This window comes from Trachurus japonicus, chromosome 10, assembly GCF_045865225.1.
Source record: "Trachurus japonicus isolate A0001 chromosome 10, Traja_1.0".
Classification (NCBI taxonomy): domain Eukaryota; kingdom Metazoa; phylum Chordata; class Actinopteri; order Carangiformes; family Carangidae; genus Trachurus; species Trachurus japonicus.
Window position 1 is genome coordinate 27,537,899 of NC_140916.1, and position 26,581 is coordinate 27,564,479.

Below are 26,581 nucleotides of genomic sequence, written 5' to 3' on the forward strand. Positions count from 1 at the left end.
TGTTGAAAATTGTGCACAGATTTACAAATCAGTTTGGGGTCAAGGGGTCGTAGACATTGGAATTAGATGATTTTTCCAGGAAATTTCACCTGTATTTACAGTAAAGAGATATTGCAACATTTTGGCAAATTGGCCCATTGCCATAATCACTATAGTCATAGCAGGTTTGTTACCTTTATTTGTCGGTGTAAGTTATTTCTAGAACGGCGGAGCGTAGCCACGAGCTGCTCAGAGCTACGCTATGGAGGCTAATGGGATTTCTTGGTTTCCCTCATCAAACTCATCAAATACACAATCCAAAAACTCCAAAATGCTTTTGTGGACAAGTTGTGACCTCCACATTCACCACACTATGAGATAATAACGGAACATTACAAGACAGAGTTGTTTACGAAGTGAATACAGAGACTGCTGCTGAAAAACTGTCCCTGAAGGCAACGCGCATGCGCTCCGCCGTTCTAAAAATAGCTTACACCGACAAATAAACGTAACAAACCTATACTGCTATGACTATAGCGATTATGGCAATGGGCCAATTTGCCAAAATGTTGAACTATCCCTTTAAAGTGGTGAAAAGAAGCTTCATGCAGAAGTTGTAAACCTGTGTTGAGCCATCAAGCCTTGCTTTGCTGTCCTAATATAAAACATTAACATAGATATTTGGAAAAACAAAAACAGCAATACATAGACTACCTGTATATTGTATTTTTTTACTCATAAATTACATACTTGCATATTTCTATGTGCATGGTTGTTTTGTGTTGTCTCTCACCTGTCAATAGCTCTTACCTCACAAAGTAGTTACTGTAAGCTATTCCTTCCCACTATGAATGAACATGAACATGAATACATGATATTGATAGATACAGTAACTCAATTTCTGATTTACTGTACATTGTAAAACAGCAACAAGAGTATTTTGATCCTCATAGAAAAGAATCACTGCTCAAAAAAGTTTCTATTGCATGTCACTTTGGCAAATGTGTGCAATAGTTGACAGATGATCATTAATTGTGAAATATTTGGTGTAAGCCTATTGGGGAAAGTGTCTTGTGTGTTTCCTAGAGCACAGACAGTAATATGTATATAAAGTGTACTTATTACATTTAGATACATCAGTCCCAAGACAGGAGAGTTGCAATGTCATTCTGAAGTAAAACAGTACAGTGAAGTTTTACTGCATACTTGTACGGGCAATGATGGGATGACATGAATGTTCAGTCTGTTCAATACTTGAAGCTTCATTGGTCAGTGGAAACTGCTTTTCACAGTCTCTCAAGCCATTGTATTCAGGCAGCTTTGAGTTTGTCTCTGGACCATCCTTATTATGGACAGTGTAACAAAATCCTGATGGAAGAATACTCATCCAGTCTTAATGAGGTTTTTTCATCGCAGAATAGCTGAAATAGTCATTTAGACTACTTGTAGGTATGTAGATTTGAAGTCTGTTCCAAGTGCGTTTTTGGCGTTGCATTTGTAAATACCAGAGTTCATCAGCACAGGGTTCTGTATGACTAGACTGCCCTCCTCTGTCATGTGAATCCCCCCCTGTACTGTGAAGCGGCTATGTGGAACCAGTGTTGTGCGCCCAGGCAACGTCCATGAAATATCAGGCTTGGGAATGCCTGTTGCAACACAATTTAATGTCACTGGTGATCCCCGGTTTACTCTTGTGATTGCAGTTAGCGAACTGGTGATACGTGGTGGAAAAACCATCACTGCAACTGGGTAGGATAGTGTAGATGAGCCAAAAGAATTGTAGGCTTTGCACATGTATGTTCCTCTGTCAAAGGTGGCGACCTGTCTGAGTTGGAGGGTGCCATTGGCAAGAAAAGATATCCGGCCAACAGTTTGAGGTTTGTCTAAAACAAGGCCACTGGGTAGGGTCCATGTGACTGATGCCTGTGGCCAGCCATCAACAGTACAAGGCAAGTTGAGATTGAGGCCATAAGTAATCTTCATGCCACCTGGAAAAGTCAAATTGTAGGATTTAGAAGATTTCATGTTACTGTAAAATGAGAGATGCGTCAAAATAGAGAGAAGAACATATGTCAACTTGATTATATTTAAGTCTGTGGCATTTTTGGCTTGTATTAGGTCTGGTTTGTTCTTCCTGTTGGTTTGATTATATGGGGCAAATATGAATGCACAAATCATCCTCGGCTACCTGTAGACCAAAACAACCACACCAAGGGTTCTCTCTAATTTCAAATACATTTGTTCCCTATCTGTCCAAATTACAAGCTGTGTTCTGCAAGTTTGAACTAACTAAGGACTAACAAATAAGTAAATTGTTTTCATTTTATTTGGGCATGCTCAAGACATATCAATGTTATCTCAATTTCTTGAACATGAAAAGTGATTAGATCAAAGGAAAAAGGTTTATCAACTACTAATTGGGATTTGTGCAAATGAAAAGTATGTTGGAAAGTGCTCTTTGCTTGTTAATTGACCAAACTATGTAAAGTAAGTTGACATTCAAAAACGTACCTGTAGATCCTCTGATCACTGGCTTCCTGCCGGCCTCCAATGCATAACGTTTTTCTGCTTGTCCTGCCACATTTTTTGCGAGGCACCGATAGACCCCCTTATCAGTTGTAACCGGTTGAGAGATCCGTAGAGTTCCATTACCCAAATGATGGGTAAAGCGTTGGAGTCTTACACCAGGCGCTAACATTGTTCCATTGGGTAGCACCCATGCAAACTCTGGGTTAGGCTTGCCACGAGCAGGACACTCAAGGATCATTTCCCCACTATCTTGCTTTATTGGTAAGATTTCAATGTTGGGAACAGCAAAGCTGGGTTTCTCTGCTAGTGATGCCACATCCAACTCAACCAAAAGTGAGGCTTCACCCAGATGGCTTTTAGCGAGACATGTGTACTTGCCTTCATCTGTTTTCCTCACCCCTCTCAGCTCCAAGCTTCCATTCAGGTGGACTTGGAAACGACCACCAAGATAGGGGGTTGCGAGTGCGTGCCCATAAGGAGTAACCCACCAGACTCTTGGTTCAGGTTTTCCCTCCACTCTGCAATCCAGAAGCATAGTTTGATAGGAAACACCCAAAACCTTTGTGGTACTCTTCCCTTTCATGCCATTGATAAAAGGTTCCTGGGACTCAACTTCAAGTTTCATGTTTTTTACATCATCACCAGCAGAATTTCGTGCGACACATGAATATTTCCCTTCATCAGCAAGTCTTACCTTTTTCACCACTAATGTTCCATTATCCATAATCTGAAATCTGTCTGATGACACTGGTATCACATCATTTTGTGGTGAAATCCATGTGATTCTTGGTACAGGTTCACCTGTTGCTTGACAGTTTAATTTAGCAGATTGTCCCAACTTGACTGTCATCAAAGATTGTGATTTTGATCTGATCTTTGGAGCATTTGGTCCCACTTTGACACTAACCTTTCTTTCATCTTTACCCAGTTTGTTCTTGGCATAGCATGTGTAGTCACCCTCATCTTTTTTGCCCATCTGCTGGAGAAGTAAAGTTCCATTGCCAAAGAAAACATAGCGGCGGTTGCGAAGACCACTATCATCTGATTGAAGGGCGTTGTTGATTAAAGTTCCATCTGGAAGACTCCAGGAAAGCTCTGGATCTGGTAGGCCTGTAGCAACACAGTCCACCTAAAAGAAAAAGGAAAGTCGGAAAAATATGTGTAATTCCTGGTTTAAAGATCTCATTGGTTAGCAAAAACCTGCCCACCCAGCATCAAATAGCTGAGGAACATACAAGTTAGCAACTAGTTGGCATACACTGTGGAGCATTGAGCTTCTATTGAGTTTTTCTAAATTAGCTGTGAATGAATATAGGCAACTATTTGCTAACATCTGTCATACCAACTTTTTGAGGTATTAGTGTTATTTACAGAACCAGCTGTAAAAAAAAAACAAAAAACAAAAAGCAATACTTTACCTTTAACATGCTTTTAGGAAATAACTAATATATGTTTGTATGCAAAGGCAGTACACTGTATAGTATACACAAGACAACTCAGGTGAGTTAGTACCCATAATCCCATTTTAAATTAAATAAAGCTAGCACCACCAAAGATACCTGGAAATTGTCTCCAAAGGTGACCCTGGTATGTGCAGTCCTCACTTGTTCAATTCTGGGGGCAGTCATTAACACCTCCACCTGATAATGCAGATACACAAAAAACCTTTAATGTAAAAGTAAATTTCAGTGAAAACGTGGAGATTTCAAGGCTCGATAGTCACCATTAACGATTACTATAGGCTAATGAAAAGGGTTGGTAGAAAAATAAACCTGTGTTAAGTGGTTATGTGTCCTGTTCATACCTGGAAGAGCTCCATGTCCTCCCCATTGGGCCGCTGAAAGACACACAGATAATTTCCACCGTCTAATTCTGTTAGCTGAAGAATCCTCAGAGTCCCATTACGGAAAACTTTAATTGGCCTCTCTGGACTGCAGGCAGATGAGTGAGAAAATGAGGTCGAAATTAAGTTTAATAGCACCTTCAATCTTTCAGTGTGTATATAGTTTTGTACTACTGCACTAGTATGTGGTGTTATAAAAGTAGATATTTCAGTTACCTGTATCGATATTCCATGATGGTCTTCGAGGGTAGCTGCCAGATCGTCCCTCTTACAGAGCCAGTAGACTCAGGACAATGGAGGTAGACAGCAGAACCGTACATAGCAGAGACAGAGTGTTGGCGGGATGGAACAGTATGGTAGGGGGTTGCAGGAATGGGAAGAGGAGGAAGAGGCTGCCGTGAGAAGGAAGGAGAATCTGCCCTCACTTCCAGCTGGACAGTTCTTTTGGCGATTCCCACAGTGTTAGTAGCCAAACACTCGTACCTTTGAAAAGATTGATTGTAACCTGGTAAACACAGCTTAAGGGCTTAGGCACAGAAAAACATTTTCATTTTAATTATTATGAGTTGAGTAGGTGATTTTGAGCTGAATTTCATCTTTGCCTGTTGGCTTTGAAGATGAATACAATATATTTTGATATACAACAGATCCACTGTCAGAGACTGGAAATTGCATCTCAAATATGAGTGAGTGAGACTGAAGGTGTATACTTATTATGCAGAAATGGAGATGCATATCAGATGGTTGTATTGGTTGCCCAATACTAATAAAGTGATTTCCAAGATGGCAGCTTTAGCATGACTATACCGCCTGTTTTTGGATTTGACTTTTTTTTACGATTGGTTTGTGTTTCATATATTTTTGTGCCTCTCAGTTACATTACAGTAAAAATGGCTGTATAGTGTGGCTCATACCCTGCCAGGATCTCTGCGAGGATACCACAGCATTCTGACACTATCAGCATTTGGACAGTAGCACTCCATAAAGGTTAAGATTAAGGTTATTTCCACTGTCACTTTTCTTCCCTGATTTATTAAACCATACTGCTGACAACATATAACTGTTGGATATCCCTTGACTGTTCTTCAAGCTTTCTGTGTTGGCTCTGAATAAAGTAACTTCCAGTCATAACATATTTTCCAAAGTCAGAATCAGGACCATGAATGTCTGTACCAGATTTCAGAGACCAACAAGTAGATGGTTCAATCTGGACCAAAGTGATGGACCATTAAACATTGCCATGATAACTATGGTTGCAAATAGTTAAATTGTTATTCAATGATAACAGACTAAAAGAAATACATACCTTCCACCATCAGATGGCGAAATATCCTTTACAAGCAATGTCCCATTAGGGAAAACAAACAGTCTGCGTCCCAAGAACTGTGATGGCTTTACATGGACACCTGAAGGGAGCATCCATTTCAGAGCAGGCAGTGGTTCACCTTTCACAGAGCAATGGATATACACACTCCTGCCTGGGGAAATGAGATTTAATTAATTATGAAATCTTGTTACCATACAGCAAACATTTTTGTCTTTTGTCTTTGTTTACCATCCACACCATCTGGAAAATTCATTTCTATGCTATTTTGTTTATATGAAGTTTAATCTAATTATACCTTACCTGGCTGAATGAGTACTGTATCCGCTGCTCCTTCACTGATGCTTGGGGGAAGAGCTGCCACATGAAGATGATAAGTAATTGTATCAGCACCTGCTGCATTACTTGCTATACATTTGTAGTCGCCTTTGTTGGAGAAATTGGCAGAATTAATTTGCAGTGTTCCATTTTGAAGCAGAGACATTGGAGAGAGGAGAGTGCGAACAGTCCCAATTTCACGAACAAACATCCTGTCTGGAAGAATCCAGGAAATTTGAGCTGGTGGTTTTCCAGTGGCAAGGCAATCAAGAGTCAAACTTTTTCCCAAGTAAACTGCTATGTTTACAGACTTTGGTGGTTGGATCTTGGGTGCCTCAGTCTGAACAGCTAAGGTGGTGACCATGCGATCAGATCCAAACCGGTTTTGGGCTGTGCAGAGGTACTGGCCTCGATCTTGAAGCTGGATATTTTTAATAAGAAAAGTTCCATTCTTGAAAACTTCAAAACGAGGACCAAGCTTGGTGTTGGATGGGATGGTGGCACCTGAAAAGGAAACAGAAAAGTAAAAGGTAAATTTTTTTTCTTTTACTATGAATATCCAAAAAGATATAATAACTGACATATCTCACTCTGGTGCAAATAAAAATAACACATGCACTGTGGAAATCTGTGGGAAAAATCTCTTGCCTGTGGAGACTTTGGTCCATGCAATAGTTGGTTCAGGATTCCCTGTTGCTTTGCAGGGCAGGAAGACATCACTCTCTGCAAGCACTGACACACTAGCTTTGGTATCTGTGGTGATGCGTGGCTTCATCCCACCACTTCCACCTCCCAAGACCCATGGGAAAGGTGGGGCAGCTGTGGGCCGTCGAGAGCTGATTCGTCCTGCTAACATATTTGGACAAGTATCAATATTACTGATTAAAATTTACATTAATACACAGCCTATACCTGTGCACCTACCTCCAACCGGCCTCCGACCTCCATACACAACTCCAGGGGTCGTAGGTTGGTAAGGGAGTGGGCTTGGGATGAAACCAGAGAATGATGATGATGAAGGTTTGCCACGGTTTGGAGGCTTCAGGTTGTAGGTGTTAAGAACTGGTGGTATGGGGGTATAGGGTTTCTGCAAGGATGGGAGGTTGGGTCGAGGTGTGATGAGGGATGGGGGATAATAGTGACGTGGTTTTGGTGTCACCAGTCTCCCAAGCTGAGCAATGCGATCGAGCTGTGCCTAAAAACAATCAAAATCAAATGATCAGTGACTAAAAATGACCCATTTACCTGCCATTAAATCTCATCTCTGAGACTTTATGCATTTTTAAATTGTTAGTTATATTACAAACAATACCTTTCAGTCATATAAAGCATATAGTAGTTGGGGGTTTTGTAGTCCCATTGGATACCATTCTCTGATAAATATACTGTTATAGTCGCCAACCAGGAGAAGAAAACATCCACAATAAAACTAGCTGGGACAGACGGATTTTTAGATCGTTGATTTTTTCCACAGCTCATTTTTAACTTAACCTCAAATTGGAGATTTCTTTTCTAAACAATTGCCTGCTGCTGATGAAGTAAGGTTGGATACAGATGTTACAATGAACCACCTGGTAAAACCAAAGGGCTGTAAAATCAAAGAAATGGTAAATGGTCTGTATTCATACAGTATTGCGCTTTACTATACCTGCAATAATACCCAAAGCGCTTTTACATCATACATCGCATTCACAAACTGATGGTGGAAACTGCCATGCAAAGCGCTAACCACGACCCATCAGGAGTAAGCTGGGTAAGGTGTCTTGCCCAAGGACACTACAACAGCAACCAGGACAGAGCGGGATTTGAAACGTCAACCCTCTGATCATTGGACGACCTGCTCTACCACCTGAGCCACTGCGCTGAGCTAAGACTAAGACGAGCTCAGTAAGCTACGGAGTGGTAAAACTCAGTTCATTTCTCTGAGCACCCCCTTTCAACATTACAGTTATTGAGTTGTTGTTTATCTACAAACTATTTGTTAGGTGCCTAGTTTTCAACATTGCTCTGATTTTGAATCCAGCATTGTAATTTGTAAAACAAAACAAATACCATTCACTATTAGCCTACTTATTCAGCCCCTTAGCTGTATCATCAATTCATAATGCCCTTCTCTAAAAAATTGTATTTTGTAATGCACTATTTGACCAGTCATCATACCTGTCTGTATCTGTTCCTTAGCCTTGACAGAAACAGGTGATCTCTGGTTGGAGTCCTGCCACCCATGTGATGATTTTGTTGATTATGATGTGACAGGTGGGGATTAGGCAATGTGAATGTGGGCTTGTCTGTTGCCCTAGAGACTGTGGGTGTGGGTTTGACTGTTTCAGCTGTGATTCCTGGTCTGTTGGTGACTACTGGGCCTTGAGCCCATGGGTGGGGGAGAGGCCATGGTCGATGGGTGGGCACAGGGTGTGACCCTGGACCTAGGAACCAAGAGCAGGTATTTGATCAAAAAAATATCCATGCATCCTCTTGTTCACAATATTGTTATTGAAGTATCAATCATCTTAGTTTTTTTTATTTCAAAGCAGATTTTTTAAAAAGACATTTACACAGTAACTTTATTTACCTTGCCTTGGAATAGGAAATGACCTTTGACCTGGCCAGGAAGGATAGGGGGGGTTGTGATGATGATGTGAAAGCCAACTGGAAGTCGGGGGAACTCTGGGAGGCTGGGAATGTCTGCCTGGATGCATGTTGCTCTGTCCTCCCATATTTCTATTTCTATTTGTGTGTTTTGTCTTGGAAGTGGTAGTTTGCCATTTTTCCTGGTTATTCGGATGGAGCCAGGGGTGAATTGGCTCCATTACTGGGAAACTGTGGATCTCTGGCTTTGCTGGTGACTTGTCTATCTTTTTAGGTTCACTCTGTGTGACCTGTTCTCTTGTTCTTTCTCTGGTTGAATGTGAAGTAATGACCTTTGAAGATGAAGTTTTTGCTTGGGTTGGTGTATTTTGCTTTGGTGAAATAAGTCTTGGTCTATTTTGTGTGGTAAGCTGAATGCTATCCCATGTATTGTAGCTCTGTGTAACCCACTCATTTTTAGCTTTTTCCATGTCTCTCTCACTTGCTTCTTCGTCTATTTTGTGTTTTTCTTGCTGTTCGATTGCTGTTATCACCTCAAGACTGTCATTGTGTTTGCCCTTTTCTTCAGTTTGTTTTCTGTTCTCAACCTTCTGTTCTACTGTTTTCTCTTCATTGATAGTATCTGTCTCCTTTTCATCAACTGTCCTTAAATTTGGGCGGAGGGTGCTATCTGACTTTGGAGTCGCAATTGTCTTTGGACGAGGTACATTATGTTCACCTGGAGAGCTACCTAAACCTGCATTTTTTTCTGTCACTGATGGAAACGTGGTAGAGGTACTATCAAAATCAGGCGTGGTATGAAGAGTTCCACTGTTTAAATCTTCCTTGGTGTCCAAGCTATCACTATCCTTATTGTTATATTCATAATATTCATCTTCATCTTCCTCTGGCTCATACTCAACACTCGAGTCATGGTTGTCTATTGTGGTTGGAACGGGTGTTGTAGTAGTAGTAGTGGTGGTGGTAGTAGTAGTTGTGGTTGTTGTTGGTGTGGTGGTTGTTGGAGGAACAGTTGTTTGGGGCTTGTTTAATGGATGGTTGAAGGGGTTTAAGTGTGGATGAACTCTTCTCAGTGGGGGTTTTCTACGTCTATAAGGGGGCCTTCTCCTGTTTGAGTGATTAGGAATGTTGTGGTTCCTCCTCCCCTCTCCAAAATACCTTTTACCAGATTGATCAACTGGGCTGGTTGTTCCAATTGCTGGAGAGTCTGTGATAGATTTAGGTTTTTCTGTACTCTCAACTACGTAGATCATGGTTGGTTCATGGTTTTTTTCTTCTTTTGAATGATCTTCCCCCAACTGAGCTCTTGTGAACATGGCGAAATTTGTTGGCTTTATTGTGATTTCAGGAGAGGTTGTAGGGTGGGGAAGCTTGTTATTGATAGTAATAATTGTAGTAGGATTAGCTGTGGTAGGTTTGGGGCTACTTGCTTGGATTGTTACAGTACTGGGCTCCTCTAGTGATTGCTCTGTGGGCAGAGCAACACTTGGTTTAGCATTAGCTTTAGCCAACATCTCTGCCCAACGATTTGGATCTAATTCTTTAACAGATTTGTTGGGTTTTCTTTTTGAATCTTTGATTCTTATCCTTTTGGAAACGCCACTGGGGTTCCTTTGCTGTGTTCCTATCCTCTTAGGAAACTGAGTGGCAAAAGGGCGTGTAATTTCTTGGTAATCTCCCCCTGAACCCTCTCCTTCCTCCACGCCAGTCAGAAGGATCTGCTTCTGTTTCTCTTTTTGTACCATAGACCTATCAGAGACCTTTTCTCCTGTAACTTCCACCATGTGTGATAGCATGTCAACTCCATATAGATTTGAGGATAAGCAGCTGTACTCCCCTGCATCTTCTTGTGACAACTTCTTTACCACCAAAGTCCCATTTCCCATCACTTCTGCTCGTCTTGTCTTTTGTGTTGGGAGTAAAATTTGATTTTTGGGAAGGTACCACATAGTTTGACTTGGCTGAACTGAGGTCACGTCACAGGGAAGAGCTATAGAGTGATCCTTCTCTGCTACAATTTTCTGACCATTGAAAGCAGTGGGGCTAAGTGAGAGTTCTTTAATAGTGAGCCTCAGTGGCATCAAATCCACCCCAGCCTTGGTTCTGACCATACAGTGATAGAGGCCAGAATCAGACAGCGTTGTATTTAAAATCACAAGTTGTCCTCTTTCAGAAATGTCTATTTTATCATTTGCATACTCCACAATGGACAAATCTGGAAGAATCCATTCCACTTTCACTTCTGGGTTTGAGGTAATGACACTGCACTCCATGTGAACCTTTGAACCCTCAAGAGCGGTCTGAATCCGCCCCTCTGTCCCCCTGCGAATCAGTGCCCAGGAGAAAGCATTGTCATCTTCCAGCCCTCTATGACTGTTTATGTGCTTGGTAATTAAAGTGGTGAAATCCATCACAAGTTTCTTAGTTGTTGTCTGCTGTCTGTTGAGCCTCAAAGTGACTCTGGGTTGAAGAAGCCAGGAGGGTTCTGCTACCAAATGTCCTTTTAATTCTGTGAAATATGGGGAATTTTCATTGACAGCTTGAGTATACTGATAGGTTACTCTGCTCGCATTTCCTCTCTGTTGACCTCTCTCTAAGATAGCAGGGCTTTCATAATAATATGCAACCAGTTGCCATAGATTTTGCAACATCTCCCGATCAATCTCACACTCAAGGACTGTCACTAGCGATACATTGACAGATAACTCCCCAGATGAATGTGAATTTACAGTCCAAGTCATAGGTGAACTGTCTCCAGGGTGGCGGACATCACATGCCACATGAGCATGGTTTGCGTGGCTGTCAGAGAGGACAAAGGTAAGCTGGCCCAATGGTTTTTCAAAGTCCCGGGTGTATGGAAGGTCAGGCTCTGCTTCAGATTCAGCCCACACTGGATTGTCCCATTGTTTAAGAGGGGACTGTAGAACTGGTCGGTCACAGGTTAGTTTGTCTGCAGTTAACCCTAACAAGAAGGTGCCATTCAGGGGTTGAGGAGAGGAGCACTGGGGGCAAATCTCACTGGAGCCACGTTCCTTCTTGCACTTTATTACACCTGAGAAAAAAGGGGGTGAGATAAAAAGGAAGGAGAAGAAGGAATGGTGGAAATAATCCATGGAAATAGAGAGGACAATGAAGGGGGAAACAGGATAAGAGGGTCAGGTCAGTAAGTCAAAACACAGAAAGGTAAAAAATAATAAATGCAGAAAACAGACAGAAAAAGAATGTGGTGAAAAACAAAAGAGGAATCTTGGGTGAAATTTTATCTCTTCAGTTGTAGTCAAGGTTTATACATCTACTGATGCAATTCAGGCAGTCACATATTCCTGTTTCAAACAAAGCAGGCTATAAACATAATGACATACCATTAATGTCTGTGCTGATACAAACAACTAGCATATGGGACTTGTTAGAGATGAGTCGTGACAATGTCACAGAAGAAGGAATCAAAGCACATGTGTTATTAATAGCACTGGATGGGAAATAAGGGTATGGGAAAAACAATTTAATCAACCTTTTCACTTGCATATGGAGCAAAGGCAGTCAATTTAACGAGAGTGGCTGTGGCCTCCACATGCTGTGCAAAGCTGGCAGACATGCACCATCTTCTGAAATTATATTTTGCAAAAACACCTGACGCCCAGGGATAGGCAGCTCATAACTCCTATAAGATTAATTCAAAGCAGTGTTCATTTAAATGATTTAATACTTAAACTTGAATTTTGCATGGCAGATTGTGTTCCTTAAAGTGGCTACCATTGTTACTTTTATAATATCAGTGTATGAAATGATATGTGATGTTGATGATGATATGATATGTGACAAAAGGTCGCTCACTGAAGCAGCAGCTTGTCAGCTGTCTTGCCCACATTTTTACTGTTTTAGTTCACCGTCACCGCTGTCATATACCAGCATGAAAAGGGTCTAAAAGCCTGAAGTACACCACTTTTCCCGCACTAGAACAGCAGGTAGACACAGTTAATGATGGTAAACATAGTGGAGCATTTAGTAGATAAAGGGCCAGATATTTCCATAGGAAGCTGATAAAGACCAAATAAATAACAAACCAACCATCAGGAAATGATCCAAACAGCTCTGCAATTTCCCTTCAGTTCTTTGGTGTATTTTATCTTTATCTTCTTTAGGTTTGTTGGCCAGAACTTCAATGTTTTTGTTCTCTCTAATTTGCTTAATATTCAGCTACATTCGTTGTCGGTGAAAATCTTCTAATGAACAGCTGAAGACCCAGATGTTTCAATAGGAGTCCAAGGTGTTAATAAGCAAACTGATGGCTAACATGTTTGTGAGGTGATAATGAGTAAGTATGTGTTTTTTACTTTCCCTTAAAGGACAAAAAATCAATTAGGATGCCTTGTAATTTTACACTCCCCACATTAAACCCTTTAGTTGTTGTTTATTGCCAGTTTGGATAGACCTTCTTTGCACCACATCAGGGAGGTTAGGAATAGTGTCACCCTTCAGTTCTAATGTGATTAAAAACGTTTAAAGAAATCCTTCAGCATCCTTACCCTCATGTTTAGAACTCCATTCAACCAACCAGTGAAGCTGACAGTCACAGATCCAGGGATTGCCATGAAGAGAAAGAAGTTCAAGCCTGGGAGCAGTCTTGAGTGCAGCAGCAGGGAGCTGCTCCAATAGGTTGTCTGATAGGTGTAAGTGCCTGAGACAAAACATAATATGATTTTCTTAATTTATTGGTCTCTGGGGTGACTGGGGCAGACAAATAAATTCAAGAACAATGTAGGGTTTCTACCAGACATATATGTCTGTAAAATAGAGGTTGCCAATTTCCCAAATTATTTTAAAAATGTTTCAGTTTTCCAAAAGCAAGAGTTATATTCACTTTTATTTGATTTCTTACTTGAGTCCAGACGTCCAAAAGCTTCCTAGAAGTGACACTGTTATGAAGGTATGAGGGTGGATCTCTTTGAGGAGGTTCCCCTCCAGCTGCAGGAGTTTTAGGGAGGTCAGGCCAGAGAAGGAGTACGGCTCTATAAAGTCTATAAGGTTGTGGTCCAGATGGAGACGGATCAAACTAACAAGTCCCTCAAAGAGACCAGGGTTCACTGAAGTAAGCTTGTTGTAACTCAGCTTCAAGATCTGGAAACAAAAGATTTATGTTAGATGATACTCTGCTCTACTTTATTGAATATTAAAGGACCAGAATCCTGAAAATTGGCTTAAACAAAACAGAGATTCTTATTCTAAAGCGTTCCGCCAAAAACCAAACTTGAACTTGGTCTTGGATGCTTTAGAGTGTCTTGCTTTCAGTTCTATTGTATTGACATGGATCTTTGGACCCAACAAGGCTTCTTGGGACCTAAGAAGACTCATTGTTTCTGATCAAACTTTCAAAGTGCAACTAATTTCAATCTTGAATGTGATTTAGGGGAGGGGGTCCAAGTGTCAATTGATTTCTTTGACACATATTAAAGACAACCTTCTTCTCTGGAGGAGGGTCTGGCGAGCGAGACAGCAACCATAGTCAACCACTTCCTCTCAGTTTGAATTATGGGACCTCAGCAGCATCTATGAAAGACTGTGATTTCTTGCCAAATCAATTCAGTCCCAGATGCAGACGTACTGTATATAGTTTACTCATGGAAATTCAGTTAAACATTAGAGGACACATTGAGAATAGTTCAACGTTATCAAAATACTTTAGATGAGATATCAGGACAATGCCCATACACTACCTGTAGTGATCTAAGGCTGTAAAATGCCCCAGGGTGGACTGTATTGATGTCATTGCCATGCAACATGAGCATTTCCAGTTGCCGTAGTGACCTGAATTCTGACCCCTCCACCTCTGTCAGGCTGTTGTAACTGTTAGGAAAGAGAAAATAAACAGACCAATTTTACGAGCATGAAAGAGAAACAGGTCATTGGGGGTCAGTAAGAAAGGGAGCTGTAATTTGGAAGTGTTTCTGCCTAGATGTGACCTTTCAAATTAAGGAAAGAAGTGGAAGGAATGATGAATAGAAAGAATTTGAGGGATGACAGAGAGACCTCAGTGATGACCTCATTCATGAAGGGTCAACACTGGCAGAGGAAAAACAACCTTCTTAGATTAGATGACACCAAAGACATTGGCAGAGCATTTATTAAAAAATCATTCATAGATGGAATTTTTTAATTTGTTTTGCCCTCTTGTAAACTACACCAACATAGCTCATTAAAGCAGTGGGAGTCCATGTGAACAGGGCTTTACTAATTTTACTAGCGTTGTCATACCAATGGCCAAAACACAAAGAGTTAGTGAAAAACAACTCTTGTGGAGTTTCATTTCAGCAGATATACCCCCAAGAGCTGGACTGATTGCCAAGTACAGTACAGAACAATAAATGCCAGTGCCAAACACATTATTTATCATAGGAATAGAGTCTACGACAGAGGAACCTCTCTGTTGGCAGGGGCTTAGGGTGCTTTACACTATATGAGAGCTATTCAGGCCTTCCAACAGGAATCATCACTGTCTAACAGAGTCTATTATCCTGTAGTGAGTTTCTGAACTGTAAAGTGCAACATTCCCTGGTTGCAGTTATCCTTACCCAATTGAACACATATGGGATAAACTGGAATTTGCGTTTTTTTTTCACTACCATCAATAAAACAGCCAGCTCTCAATATATCATCTAGTGGTCACTTTCATGCACTGTCTCTTGATACTATGAATGCACATATTTTCTAGTCTAGGTTTCAATGGGAACTGAACTTTGAAACTGGGAAGTGTGCGCGTGCTTTGCTTTTATACCTGTTATACCATGCTGTTGCATTCCTCCCATATACAGGGGTTCAAGGTATTCACAGTGCAAATTTCAAGCCTTACTTTACTGTAACTGTGACAGTATAGCCTACCTCATTAAGATACGTTTGATTTATATTTGGTAAATAATGAAATCATCTTTCAAAACTCACCTAACCCCAGTAACACTCTCACTGTTAGGGTGTAGGGTAACATGAACAAATCTGCTATTTGGGACATTATTAATTATTACATTATTCATGTTCATGCAGTGACGTGTCATAATAACACTTGACAATGTGACATGACATAAGTATTTGCTAAGTAAAGGGGTCAGTCAACTTGAAACTAGAGTCATACAAAGCATTGTCCAACTACTGATCATGATTGTCAGATTTAATTTAAAAAAACAAAAAACATTTGAAAGCCAGACATTTGAAACTAGAACCTCAATCAATCAAATCACTGTTGCAGCCTCTTGTGTAGCAACCCGAGTCAGGCGTTGAAAGATGTGGGGAAGGGGTTTCAGATGCACAATTCCTCAGACCTTAAGATACAACCACATTTCAGCGCTGCCCAATTGCACATGAACCAAACCTTGCAACCAAAAATGCCCACTAATTGATCCATCTGGGTATTCTGTGATGTGTTGTGATCAGCACTGGATGTAAGCTTAGTAAAAGCCAGTTAATTTGATTTCAGCACAGAGTTGTCTGTTGTCTTGCTCATAATTCATGATGTTTGAGCAATTGAGAAATTATTGATACCCTGAGGCCTCACTGTCACTATGCCAAGCTTTCTAAATAGGCTATAAAGTATGTCAACATTCATCTCCTTACAACCATAAATCCCTGTCTTTCAGGGATTGTGTTCCTGCAGGTGGTCCACACTATCCTCCATTGCCCTCACTGATCAATCAGCACAAGAGTTCCTTTGAAAGAGCAACAGCACTGCTCTATATTCAAACTAAGGGAAAACAGGCCCAGAGTGTAAATAAGATACTCCAAACATGCTTCAAACATGCCTGGTGTGAACATATACCAAAAGCTTTGCATTAGAGACTAAATCCTTGCCAGTGTTCTCTACAGTAAGCATGGTGGTCTGATGTTTAGAAAATGAACTCCCTAAAGGTTTGGTTACTCTCCAAACGTCTGCTGTACTTCTGAGAAACCAAAACAGACTGCAACATCAGTGTTTTCATTTTTTTGCAAATGACTTCTTGGCTCCGCCTCCCTTACCAACTATTGACACTGACAGATTTGTCACTTTTCTTTTCTTTTTTTTTTGAATATTGGATCATGGGTTATCGTTTCAGATAGAGGTAACATTCCTGTAATATTTTGACGAAGCTGTTTTCAAGGCAAATTTGTAACCGAAACTACATTCCAGACACGGCTGCTGGGCAGAGCAATTTCAAAAGCGCAAGTAGTTCCGAGTATTTGCTTCATGTGTTGTAATCTCATAAAATGATATGTGATTATTTCATAGTGCGGTGAATGTGCAGGTCACAACTTGTCCACAAGAGTATTTTGGAGTTGTTGGACTAGCTGTACTGTTACCTCAGTTGTGTTCACTGAGCAGCTTGCATCTCTGCCCTGCAGATCTCAAAATAACATGCACCGACAATTAAAGGTAATGAACATATGTACTGCTATAACTATAGGGATTATGGCAATGGGCAAATTTGCCAAAATGTTGAACTATCCCTTTAAATTGGTTCAAAAAGCTATCATCACCTGGATTTTTAATATTTCCACCCAACTAACTTGAGAATTCTATAAAAGACACACACATACTAAATTGGCCACATATTCCCAGGCAAATATCAATCAAGTAATTAAAGTAACAGTGTTGATTTGCTAGTTAGCTGGACGTGCTGATTTGGAAAAGGTCAAGAAAAACACTTCTTATATGTGGAGAAATCCAGAGTTTGATGGTCCTGCTATACAATAAACCTACTGTATACCATTTGTGAGGATTTTAGCCCCAGGTAAATGGCAGCCAGCCAACTTCTTGCTTCATTTTACTGCCATATTAAAATATTTTTTTTGTTTGCTATGTCGTGCATTCACTTGATATATTATATTTCTTACTTGTGTTTAGTGTATGTGTACTGTTTGTGTTTTAAGGGTTTCGACCATGTTTCTGTATATCTTTGTCATGGTTAGAAACAGATCATGAAACAAAGCTTAGAAAGCTCTATTGTTGTCAGTATCTGTTCCTTAATTCAATTTTAACCTGAAGGGGGTGGTGTAATTTAATATGAACATCACACATTCTGTTGTTCACATAAACCCCCTCAGTGCAATGCTGGTTGTAGCAGCATATGCATTTTATTTTAGTTTAAGGCGTTAGTTGAATGCACTGATCTGTTCCCACAGTACTGGAGGACATATGGAGACAGTTTATCTCCTCTGGACTGAGCCAAAGTTTGGCACTACAAGGTATCTTTTGCAAACATTTACTTAACTTGAAATGCTTTATCACATTAAGGTGGTAGAGAATTAAGGAGCTACATATGAGCACAAATGTAATACACCTGAAATGCAGTGATCATCTTTCACGCAATGTCGCATGCCAGCGAGAAACGTGTGAACAATAGTGTTTCCCTGACTGTTGCTGCCTGCCAAGTAGTTTCTTATGTACAGAACAGGGGCTTGGCTATCTCTAGTGTACTGGCTGGGCAGTGAGTGAGAGCTCCATCCACAATACTAAGACCCACATGGAAGTGATTAGCAGATTTATTCTCTGCAGGGTCAGTTTAGTACCACATGCTGGTGCTAAGGCCTTATCTTCTGGCTTTAAAGCAGGTTTTGGTTAAATTGAATTCACTTAATGCAATTAAATCCAACTTCCTTTTATTCTCACAGCAGGTTGACATGAAAAACCGATGGCACGCAGCAATAGCCTATGTTTTCATCGTCCCACCTCTTGAGGCAAGAATGTACTTCCTCTACAGCATCTGTGGTATTGAAAAGTGATGTGAAAAGACAAGTCAACAGTATCACGCCAACCAATTACCACTTGCCTGAGTGTTTTTGGTTTGTGAGTTATTCGAGGCAGTGTTGATAATGTGTTAGTTAAAGAAAACATTTCACCGACAAATTACCTACACCACATTCCACACTGTTTCCTGTAGCATGTTTTGTTTTCTTCCCCTTGGGCTGGTATTGGTAACAATGTCCCTGTGCTTCTGTGTGGATGTGTGTTTCTGCATGGCGATGGAGTCTTACCCCAGGTTGAGCCTCTCTGTGTCTTTAGGAAAGTTGTTTGGTACAGTGCTGAGGTGTCTAAAGGTACAGTGGACCTCTTTGACACCTGGGCAGCTACAGCTCCTCGGGCAAGACGGAGCAGCATAGACAGGAGGGATCTACAAGGGAGGAGGAAGAAACAGTCGACAGGATGAGAGGAATATGTGATGGATGGGGAAAAAGGTCAATTTGAGAATTTAGAAAAGACAAGATAAAAGCAGCATAAAAAACAGATCCGTTCAGACTTGTGAAGTAACTGACATTTTGGAAAGATATCAATACCAAGTGTAGCAGATAGACTTGAGGCTATTGTGAAATGAACCAGGTGTATCAAAATTGTGCCCTCCTGTGCCAAGCTCAAACATTTTAAAGATGATTTGTGTATGTGTCTGAGAACCACTATTTTAAATTCAAGATTTCCTTAGAAGAGTGGAAATAAATCTACTTCACACATACATCAGTGATGTTGTGTTTTTCACTCGCCTCATAACTTTATCAAACTTAATATTGGCTAAGGAATTTGACAGTAAACTGGGTCTTGTCCTTAAATACAACATTGTCAGCAAAACAGCATTTTCACATTGTTTTCACAACCAGCACAGTTTTGCCAAGATGTTTTAATGCCATATTGTGAGTTTTTTCAGCCAGGCTTTGATGATTTCAGTACCCAGCGCCTGCCTTCTGTAAGAAGATGAGAGCCTCTGCAGGGAAGATTTACCGTTTGCCACAGCATGAATGAGAAGAGCAGGGGAAACCATGCTGCAGCCAACCTGCAGAAGATCTTGGTGCACCACCACAGCTCCATGACTGGATGGCTGTCTGACTGCTCAGGCCATTAATACACCTGAAGAAAGAAAAATACAGATGTATGTCAAGACAAGCGAACATTTAAAATCAGTCCATGGCTGCTGTAGAAGTGAGATATTTTTCAATGGCCTCAAATTAGCCAAAGGAATACCTTGATAAGTCAGAACGATAAAAGCATTCACCTGTTTTAATGTTATGGCTGATTGGTGTATATGGCTCATATCCATTGTCACTCAATTGCTAATTGCTACCTGCTGTTTTGTGCTGAGTAACTACCAAACCTGAGCACTTTTATTAAAAGCGATACAACACTGATGAGAGAGTGACACTGCCACACCCTAAAGGCTTTTAAAGTAGGAAGGGAGTAGAGTAGGAAGTCGTAAAATGTAAATTTTTCTGAGTGAACATCTTCAGACAGCTTCCTGCAAATACCTCTGAAACGATATATGCCAGGGCCCTAACATATACAGTACATACCTATTTTCAATGTTTTGGCTTTTGACACATAAAGGGTCAAAGAAAGGCTACAACTGACTCTCATTCAGGTTTTATCTTCAACTAGACACGATAAAAGAGAAAATTACCATAATCAGTTTGCTGAATGCACCTAATCAAGAACGGTTGAGACAAGTCAGAGCTGGTACACCCTCAAACATTAGATTAATAATTAAGAAACACAGAGAGGTCACCTAGTCCCTCTGCTCTGAGAGGGAAAGTTACAGCTGTGAGGAAAACCTCCATACCTGAGTAAGTTGACATCTGTAACAGGCAGCTCCCTTAATACCAAACTATTTGCCCTTAAGGTTGTTAAAACATAACAGTGTTTATACCGGAGCAGCCTTCACTTCACCTTTCCTTGGGGATCTCAGTGAAGTGTAAATCATCTTTAATCCAAGATAATCATGCCCAGAACTGTATATTTGTAGACTCACAAGAGACACATCATCTGTTGGTGTTGTGGATTAATGCCTCATAGTCAAACTGGCAGAAAAAATCCAATACTATTGGATTTAGTGGAATAGTGGAAAATAACCACTTAACATTGGCAGCTGTGGTTTGCTACCGTGCCAGGTGGTTTGGCAGTCAGGTTGGTTTAAATGTTACCATCCTCCTTTAGGGGAGTTACACACCAATTACATACAACCGTGCTGACTGAAATCACATAGTATCCCACAATCACACACCACATGAAAGAGGCAGAGGTGATCACAAGGAGAAGCAAACAACACATATTTCAAGTCATTAGAGGCCAGCTGAAGGTTTCTGGTTTCTCCCTCCGTCTCTGTTGTTCTCCACTCACAGGAGGGATAATTCACCTAACAGCTGTGTCCTGCGTGTGACAGGAAGACAAGACCAAAGTGTCCCTCAGTGACCGGGATCATAATGTGTTATCATTATATGAGAATAACAGTTTGATAATCATACTCTCTCACTCTCTCTCTCTGTCTGTCTGACAAACACATTAACCTACATAGAGGTAAGTCAGACTCAGATTCTCTCATTGATGGTGCTTCTGATAAAAGGTCGAGTTGAGTAGTTGAGTGATTATTGTAACACCTGACAGCTGGTGAGACAAATGTCACCTATTGTCAAAGTCACATTTCTTTTATTACTTAATGACCACAGGGTGAAGGCCACCGCTTATTATCTTCATACAATAACACTCTTACCATTCTGCTTTAAGAGAGAGTTCACCAGTGATTTCATGGCAGATTTTTTGAGATTTTAAGTCTGGACGAATGACTGACTAATGCACAACCCATCCAGCCTGGCTACAAATTTGATGAAATAATATTATAATTATACTATCAAACCTCTTAGGTCTCTTGGTATTCATCAGTGATTGACTAAAAAGCAGTAGAAATCTCTGGGAAAAAAGATAATTATATGGCTTCAAACCTGCAATGACTGATTAGAAGTGGAAACAAGCTGTAATCACAACATTGACAATTGACAGTGAGCTTGTTAGCAAATTTCACATTGAACTGAAAAGGAGCAACATTGGTCTTTTTCTTGGGCCATTTTCCTGCCCATCTGACAAATGCAAATCCAGCACCACTTGCCCATGTAGCCCTCTTTTTATCGGAAAATTTAAGTGCTGTTTTGCTGCTAGCCGTATTAGAGTGAATATTTTCAACCATTTATCATACTGTCTCATCTTTTGGACAAACACTGTAAACAGGCATGTCACCTGGTCTTAAACCAAATGCATTCTGGTGAGAGTGAGCTGTGTGCGAGGCTGTGCAAATTAAAAATATACAATCACTGACTGTGGTGTGTACCAGGAAGACACCAGTGAGATGGACTGGATAAGTCTTACCAGCCTGCACATCAGCTAGCAGCTTACTGATTGAATCTGTGGTATTCCTTCCACTGTGTCAAAGTCCAGCTGAAAATTGCTACCTATTCTGCTGCTACGAAAACTCTGAGATTATTTGCTATTAATATGACATGTGCATCCTGGTGATTATTGATTTATCTACAGAGGGGAGTCCTCTCCTGTCCACAGGGAGGTAAGAGGTCAGGGTCAACTATAAAACAGAAGCTCTGGTGCAGTTTGAGATTCTTGGCTGTGGTCAAGGATACCCCTGCCGGAGGGAGTCTCTGCAGCACACGAGCTTGAACCTGTGCCCTTGGGTCTCTAATGACTTTTCCACCTTGCGGAAGATAATAAAAAACCCGTGCTTAACATTTAAAAAAAGTTAGTGTCTGACATTAGTCGTATACTATACTGATGGCTCACAATAAATAAAAGCCTCATACTGTCTATGTTAGTTTAGCCATTCACTCTATATTTTAAATGGCATGTTGAAAGGACACTTGGTACAGTTTATTAGGTGTTACACCGGCAGCCGTTATTCATTGTACGACTCAGGTAAGACCTTAACCTGCTGCTGCATCTGCAGGTTCTACATTGATTTTACACAGCCGTAAAGGTGTCTGTTCAGTCCCAGCTTCACTAGAAGTATAATGATCACAGGTGAAAGCTAGCTCTCCGCTCCTGCTGCCGCTCTCTGATGGCTTTACCAGCTCTCCTGTGTTAGCACACCAGAGACACAGAGAGGACAGAAATGAGAGAAGATAAAAACAGAGAAGAGAGGAGGCAAGGAGGGGAAGGAAAGGAAAGATGATAAAAGGAGGTCATTGAAAAAAAGAAGAAGTGAAAACAGATGAGAGATGAGAAAGGATTTTCCCGTTCTATGAAATGACTTATACCTTCCCAGACTCTCACCTGACATAGATGAAAGTGCTGTAGCCAGAGCTCCACACTGTCCAACCCCTGCTTATCAAAATCACATGTTCACATTGTGGCACATATAGTGGTTTTTTCTCATTCCTGCCAAAATACATATATCATCCCTTTGTTTGTTTCTGTATGGTTTGGTCTTCACTCTGTCTTACAGTCACCCATTTATTCCGCGCTTTTAAACATGATTTTATGAATAAAATAAATAACTGTCAATCAATTACAAAGGCATATAGTTTACATAATGTAATTTGAGAAGAACTGTATCACTGTCAATCTGCAATGTAATCTCAAATAGATATCATCATGGAAATGAAAAAACAAACAAACCACAGGTAGGCCTACATGTTTTCACTTGGTGGTACTATGAGTATGGTGTCATACCATGCAGATGTTCTTAGTGTGGGACTGTCATCAAACATGGGAAGTTTGAGGCACATGGGACAAAGTATACAATAGTTACTGGCCTCTATAACTTCTTGTTTCACAGCGAAACCTCAAAATTTGCGGCATTGGCAAAGCTACTCTGCACAAAAACTCACAATTTCACAATGAATCATCATGAAGTTGTATTTTTTGGGGCATGTTTGATTGATTGGACGGTGTATAGTCAAATTACTACAAGCACCTGTTGCAAAGTTTCAGCACGACACTACAGCCTCAGATGAAAACTCACAACTTTCTTGTTAGCACAGTCAGTTAACAGTTTCCGAACAAATGAACATGAGAAAAACCCTGATTGCAAATTGCACTTTTTTGTAAGTTTTGACATGACACATATGCCTACCGATTTTCTTACAGGTATGGGGATACCAGTGTCTCTTAAGGGCACCATCAAGCCATTTGAACCCATAAAACTCATGAAAGAAATTTTCACCAGGCCTGATGTGCAAAGTGCAGTTAGTAGCCTACTTATTAGGTAAAACACAACAAAGACACCTGCTGAAGTTGTACAGCTAACAGCAGTTGTAACAAAACACACTGTACCTGAACATTGGGATTATATCTCTATGGTCAATTTTGATTGCAAATGGTAAGATGTGTTTCTGAAAATGCAGCACGAGTCCTACATGAACATTGGAGCTAAGTGATGTACCTGTAAGGTAGATTAGCGTCTGTCTACCTGGATATACAGTTTAACAGTTATTTTCCCTGACTAAAGCACTTGTCTTGAAAAACATTTCCAGTATCAATGCAATCACGGTAACATGAGTCAATGATCAACCAAGGAATCTCGATCGGAATGAGAAGTTTGGTGTCTATAATTTAAAACTGCGGAATCACTGTACAAGAACACCTGATGTGCATGCAGTTACATAAACACTGACTACAATGTGAACCTGTAAAGACTAATAGTCATATTACATTACTGTTGTACAGCTAACAGCAGTTGTAACAAAACACACTGTATAAACTAAGACCACACAAACTGAACATCACTGGGATTATATGAAAATTACTCTATGAAAAGTCAATCCATAAGGCACATATTACCACTAATACGATTGCAACCACTCTGGTAAGATGTGTTTCTTCCTTTCTTTCCACATGCAAAATGCAGCACGAGTCCAACAAAAATGGAAGAAAAGTTTGTAGTTCATGAACATCCCCTGGAGCTAAGTGATGTACCAGACACAAATTACCACACCATTATAAGAACTCAAGGTAGATTAGCGTCTGTCTACCTGGACCAGACTTTGTTGGCTTAAGTTGACAGTCAGTTAACAGTTTCCTTACAACAGCAGGAAAACCCCCTTTTCCCTGACTAAAGCACTTTAAATGAGATCTTGAAAAACATTTCCACACATCTTGTATCAATGCAATCACGGTAACATGAGTCAATGATCAACCAAGGAATCTCGATCGGAATGAGAAGTTTGGTGTCTATCATTTAAAACTGATTAAAAGCCAAAGGAATCACTGTATAATTGTGTATACCTTTAAGAACATCTGAGTGAGGGCAATACATCTTAATGTCAAAAGCATGATGCTGACTACCAGCCAAGTCACAGCTGCTATATTCAAGATAACACATGTCAAGAAAGGACTACATTATGATTCCCACATGTTTTCCAAGCAAGTCTGTAATATCATGTGCTGCCCATATATCCTCATTCAGAAATCTCTTTCAATGTAATTTGTCAAGTGTTGGTATCAAATACCAACACCGTTTCCTATAGATTAAACAGATGCATTTTCTTACAGACTGTATTTTGACATTTAATTAAACTAATAGTTTCCATCGTGATTAGAGTAATCTATTTAAGTTTATAACAGCAGACCTAACCTTTTCATCATTTTAAATCCTTCTGGGTATACATCGGGAACACTTTGGATTTAAAAACCTTTTCATTTATAGTCATGTGTGGACGAAGAGAATTTGACACCTTAACTGAATTTATGCATTGAGAAACAAAATCTTCGACTGGATGCTACTTGATCTCTTTCATGGTCATATAACTTAAAATATTTCAAACTGTTTTAAATCTTGCAAGATTTGTTGTTCCTCCAGCACTTTATCCCTGAAAGCTGGTTCTCCTTAGCCCTTACAACAAAGCTGTATGTGGCTAATAAAAAAATGAGTGTATTTACATTCACCGTATGTTTGCCTGAAGTGACTGAAGTGAAAAGGACCTGGTTATAGTAAACAAACGTCTTCAGCGACAGGCTGTGTTTGACAGAAATGAGTGTGTCTTGCCGAGAGTATATTATGTATAAATATTTGCCATTTCAGATGCTCTTTGAACAGCATCATATGGGAATCTTTTTTTTTTTTTTTGGTTGGGGGTGGACAAAAACATTTTACATATAAGTCAGAAAGAGCATGAAAATGGTTTTGAGCTGTGGCATGAGCTCACAGCTTTTCGGAGAGGTCAATTAGCAGATGAATTAGAGCAACACCAACCACATCTGTCTCCACATGACAGTGAGTATGAAATCAGATTTCAAAGTCTGATGGGTTTCCTCGATGTTGGAAAGACAAATATAGCTGGACAACTGTCACTGCAGCCTCACACAAATTTATAAAGTAACAGTTTAATAGAAGAAAAAATTGATACCAGGGATAATTCACACTTCTGTCAGTTGAGCCTTAAGCTTTGGTAGAAATTGACGCACAGTTTTAGCACATTTTTCATGTGAAGATAACTTTTAAAATGATAACCATGGTGTGAAAGTGAGTCCTGGACAGAAAACTTTTCCCTTAAAACTAACAAACTTAAAACAAACAACCCCTGTTAAAGTTACTATTACATCTGGGAGCATTTAACAAGTTCTCATTATAAAAACCACAAGAGACTCACCTGGAAATTCCTGCAGAAGTGGGGAAGAATAAACTGTTGAATACAAAATAGACCGCAAAAACAGGTCCTTCAGTTCTGACTGCAGCCTGGAAAGTCAGAGTTTTACAAGAAAAACAGGCATAAAAAGTATCCAGTTGATGTTTTGGTCCTGTGGATGTTTGCTGACTTGTAAAGCGCAAAGAGGTCCTGAGGTCTGAGAGACAGAGAGAGAGAGAGAAAGGGGACGGAGCGCACTGCGTGTGTGTGCTTATGTGTGTGTGTGTGTGTGTGTGTGTGTGTGGATTAGTTTGACCCTCTGTTGGTCCTCAAGGCATCTGGATTTCAGATTAACTTCTCTCCCTCGTTCTCGTCTCGTTCTGTAACTGTGTGGTCAGGAATGCAGCTTCTCCATCCCCTTTTACACCTACGCTCCGTCCTTCACCTCCTCCATTCATCTCCTCTCCCACTCTCTCCCTCGCCCTGTTTTACCTACTACGCCCCGCTCTCTCTCCCAAAACCTTTTTCTCCTGGCGGAAATATAATCACTTTTCTTTCCTTTTCACTGTTTTCTTTCTTTCACACTCCTTTGTGAGTCGTTTCTTCTTTTTTTTTACCTCCTCTTACTCTGCTGTCTTGCTCTTTTCTTTCTC

The 26,581-nt window shown here is 40.4% G+C and overlaps 1 protein-coding gene across 1 annotated transcript; it reads right to left on the minus strand.

Annotated features, from left to right (window-relative positions):
* Positions 1–1,229: 1,229 nt before the first annotated feature.
* Positions 1,230–26,581, minus strand: LOC146980229 (matrix-remodeling-associated protein 5). The gene is made up of 17 exons (XM_085788521.1): positions 25,953–26,581; positions 19,315–19,440; positions 18,579–18,715; positions 14,297–14,426; positions 13,462–13,700; positions 13,109–13,260; positions 8,566–11,634; positions 8,154–8,419; positions 6,918–7,188; positions 6,642–6,842; positions 5,979–6,497; positions 5,658–5,829; positions 4,568–4,834; positions 4,313–4,439; positions 4,068–4,148; positions 2,491–3,637; positions 1,230–1,967 (listed from the first exon to the last, which is right to left on the minus strand). Exons 2-17 carry the CDS (start codon positions 19,399–19,401, stop codon positions 1,414–1,416), a joined length of 7,419 nt encoding a protein of 2,472 aa, XP_085644647.1. The 5' UTR covers positions 19,402–19,440; positions 25,953–26,581; the 3' UTR covers positions 1,230–1,413.

Excerpts from the sequence above, each read along its gene's own strand:
- LOC146980229 (XM_085788521.1), bottom strand. The coding sequence starts at position 19,401 with ATGGAGCTGTGGTGGTGCACCAAGATCTTCTGCAGGTTGGCTGCAGCA. Across the intron at positions 6,498-6,641 it reads ATGGACCAAAGTCTCCACAG|GTGCCACCATCCCATCCAAC; the intron begins GCAAGAGATTTT and ends TTTCCTTTTCAG. Across the intron at positions 4,440-4,567 it reads ATCATGGAATATCGATACAG|TCCAGAGAGGCCAATTAAAG; the intron begins GTAACTGAAATA and ends ATCTGCCTGCAG.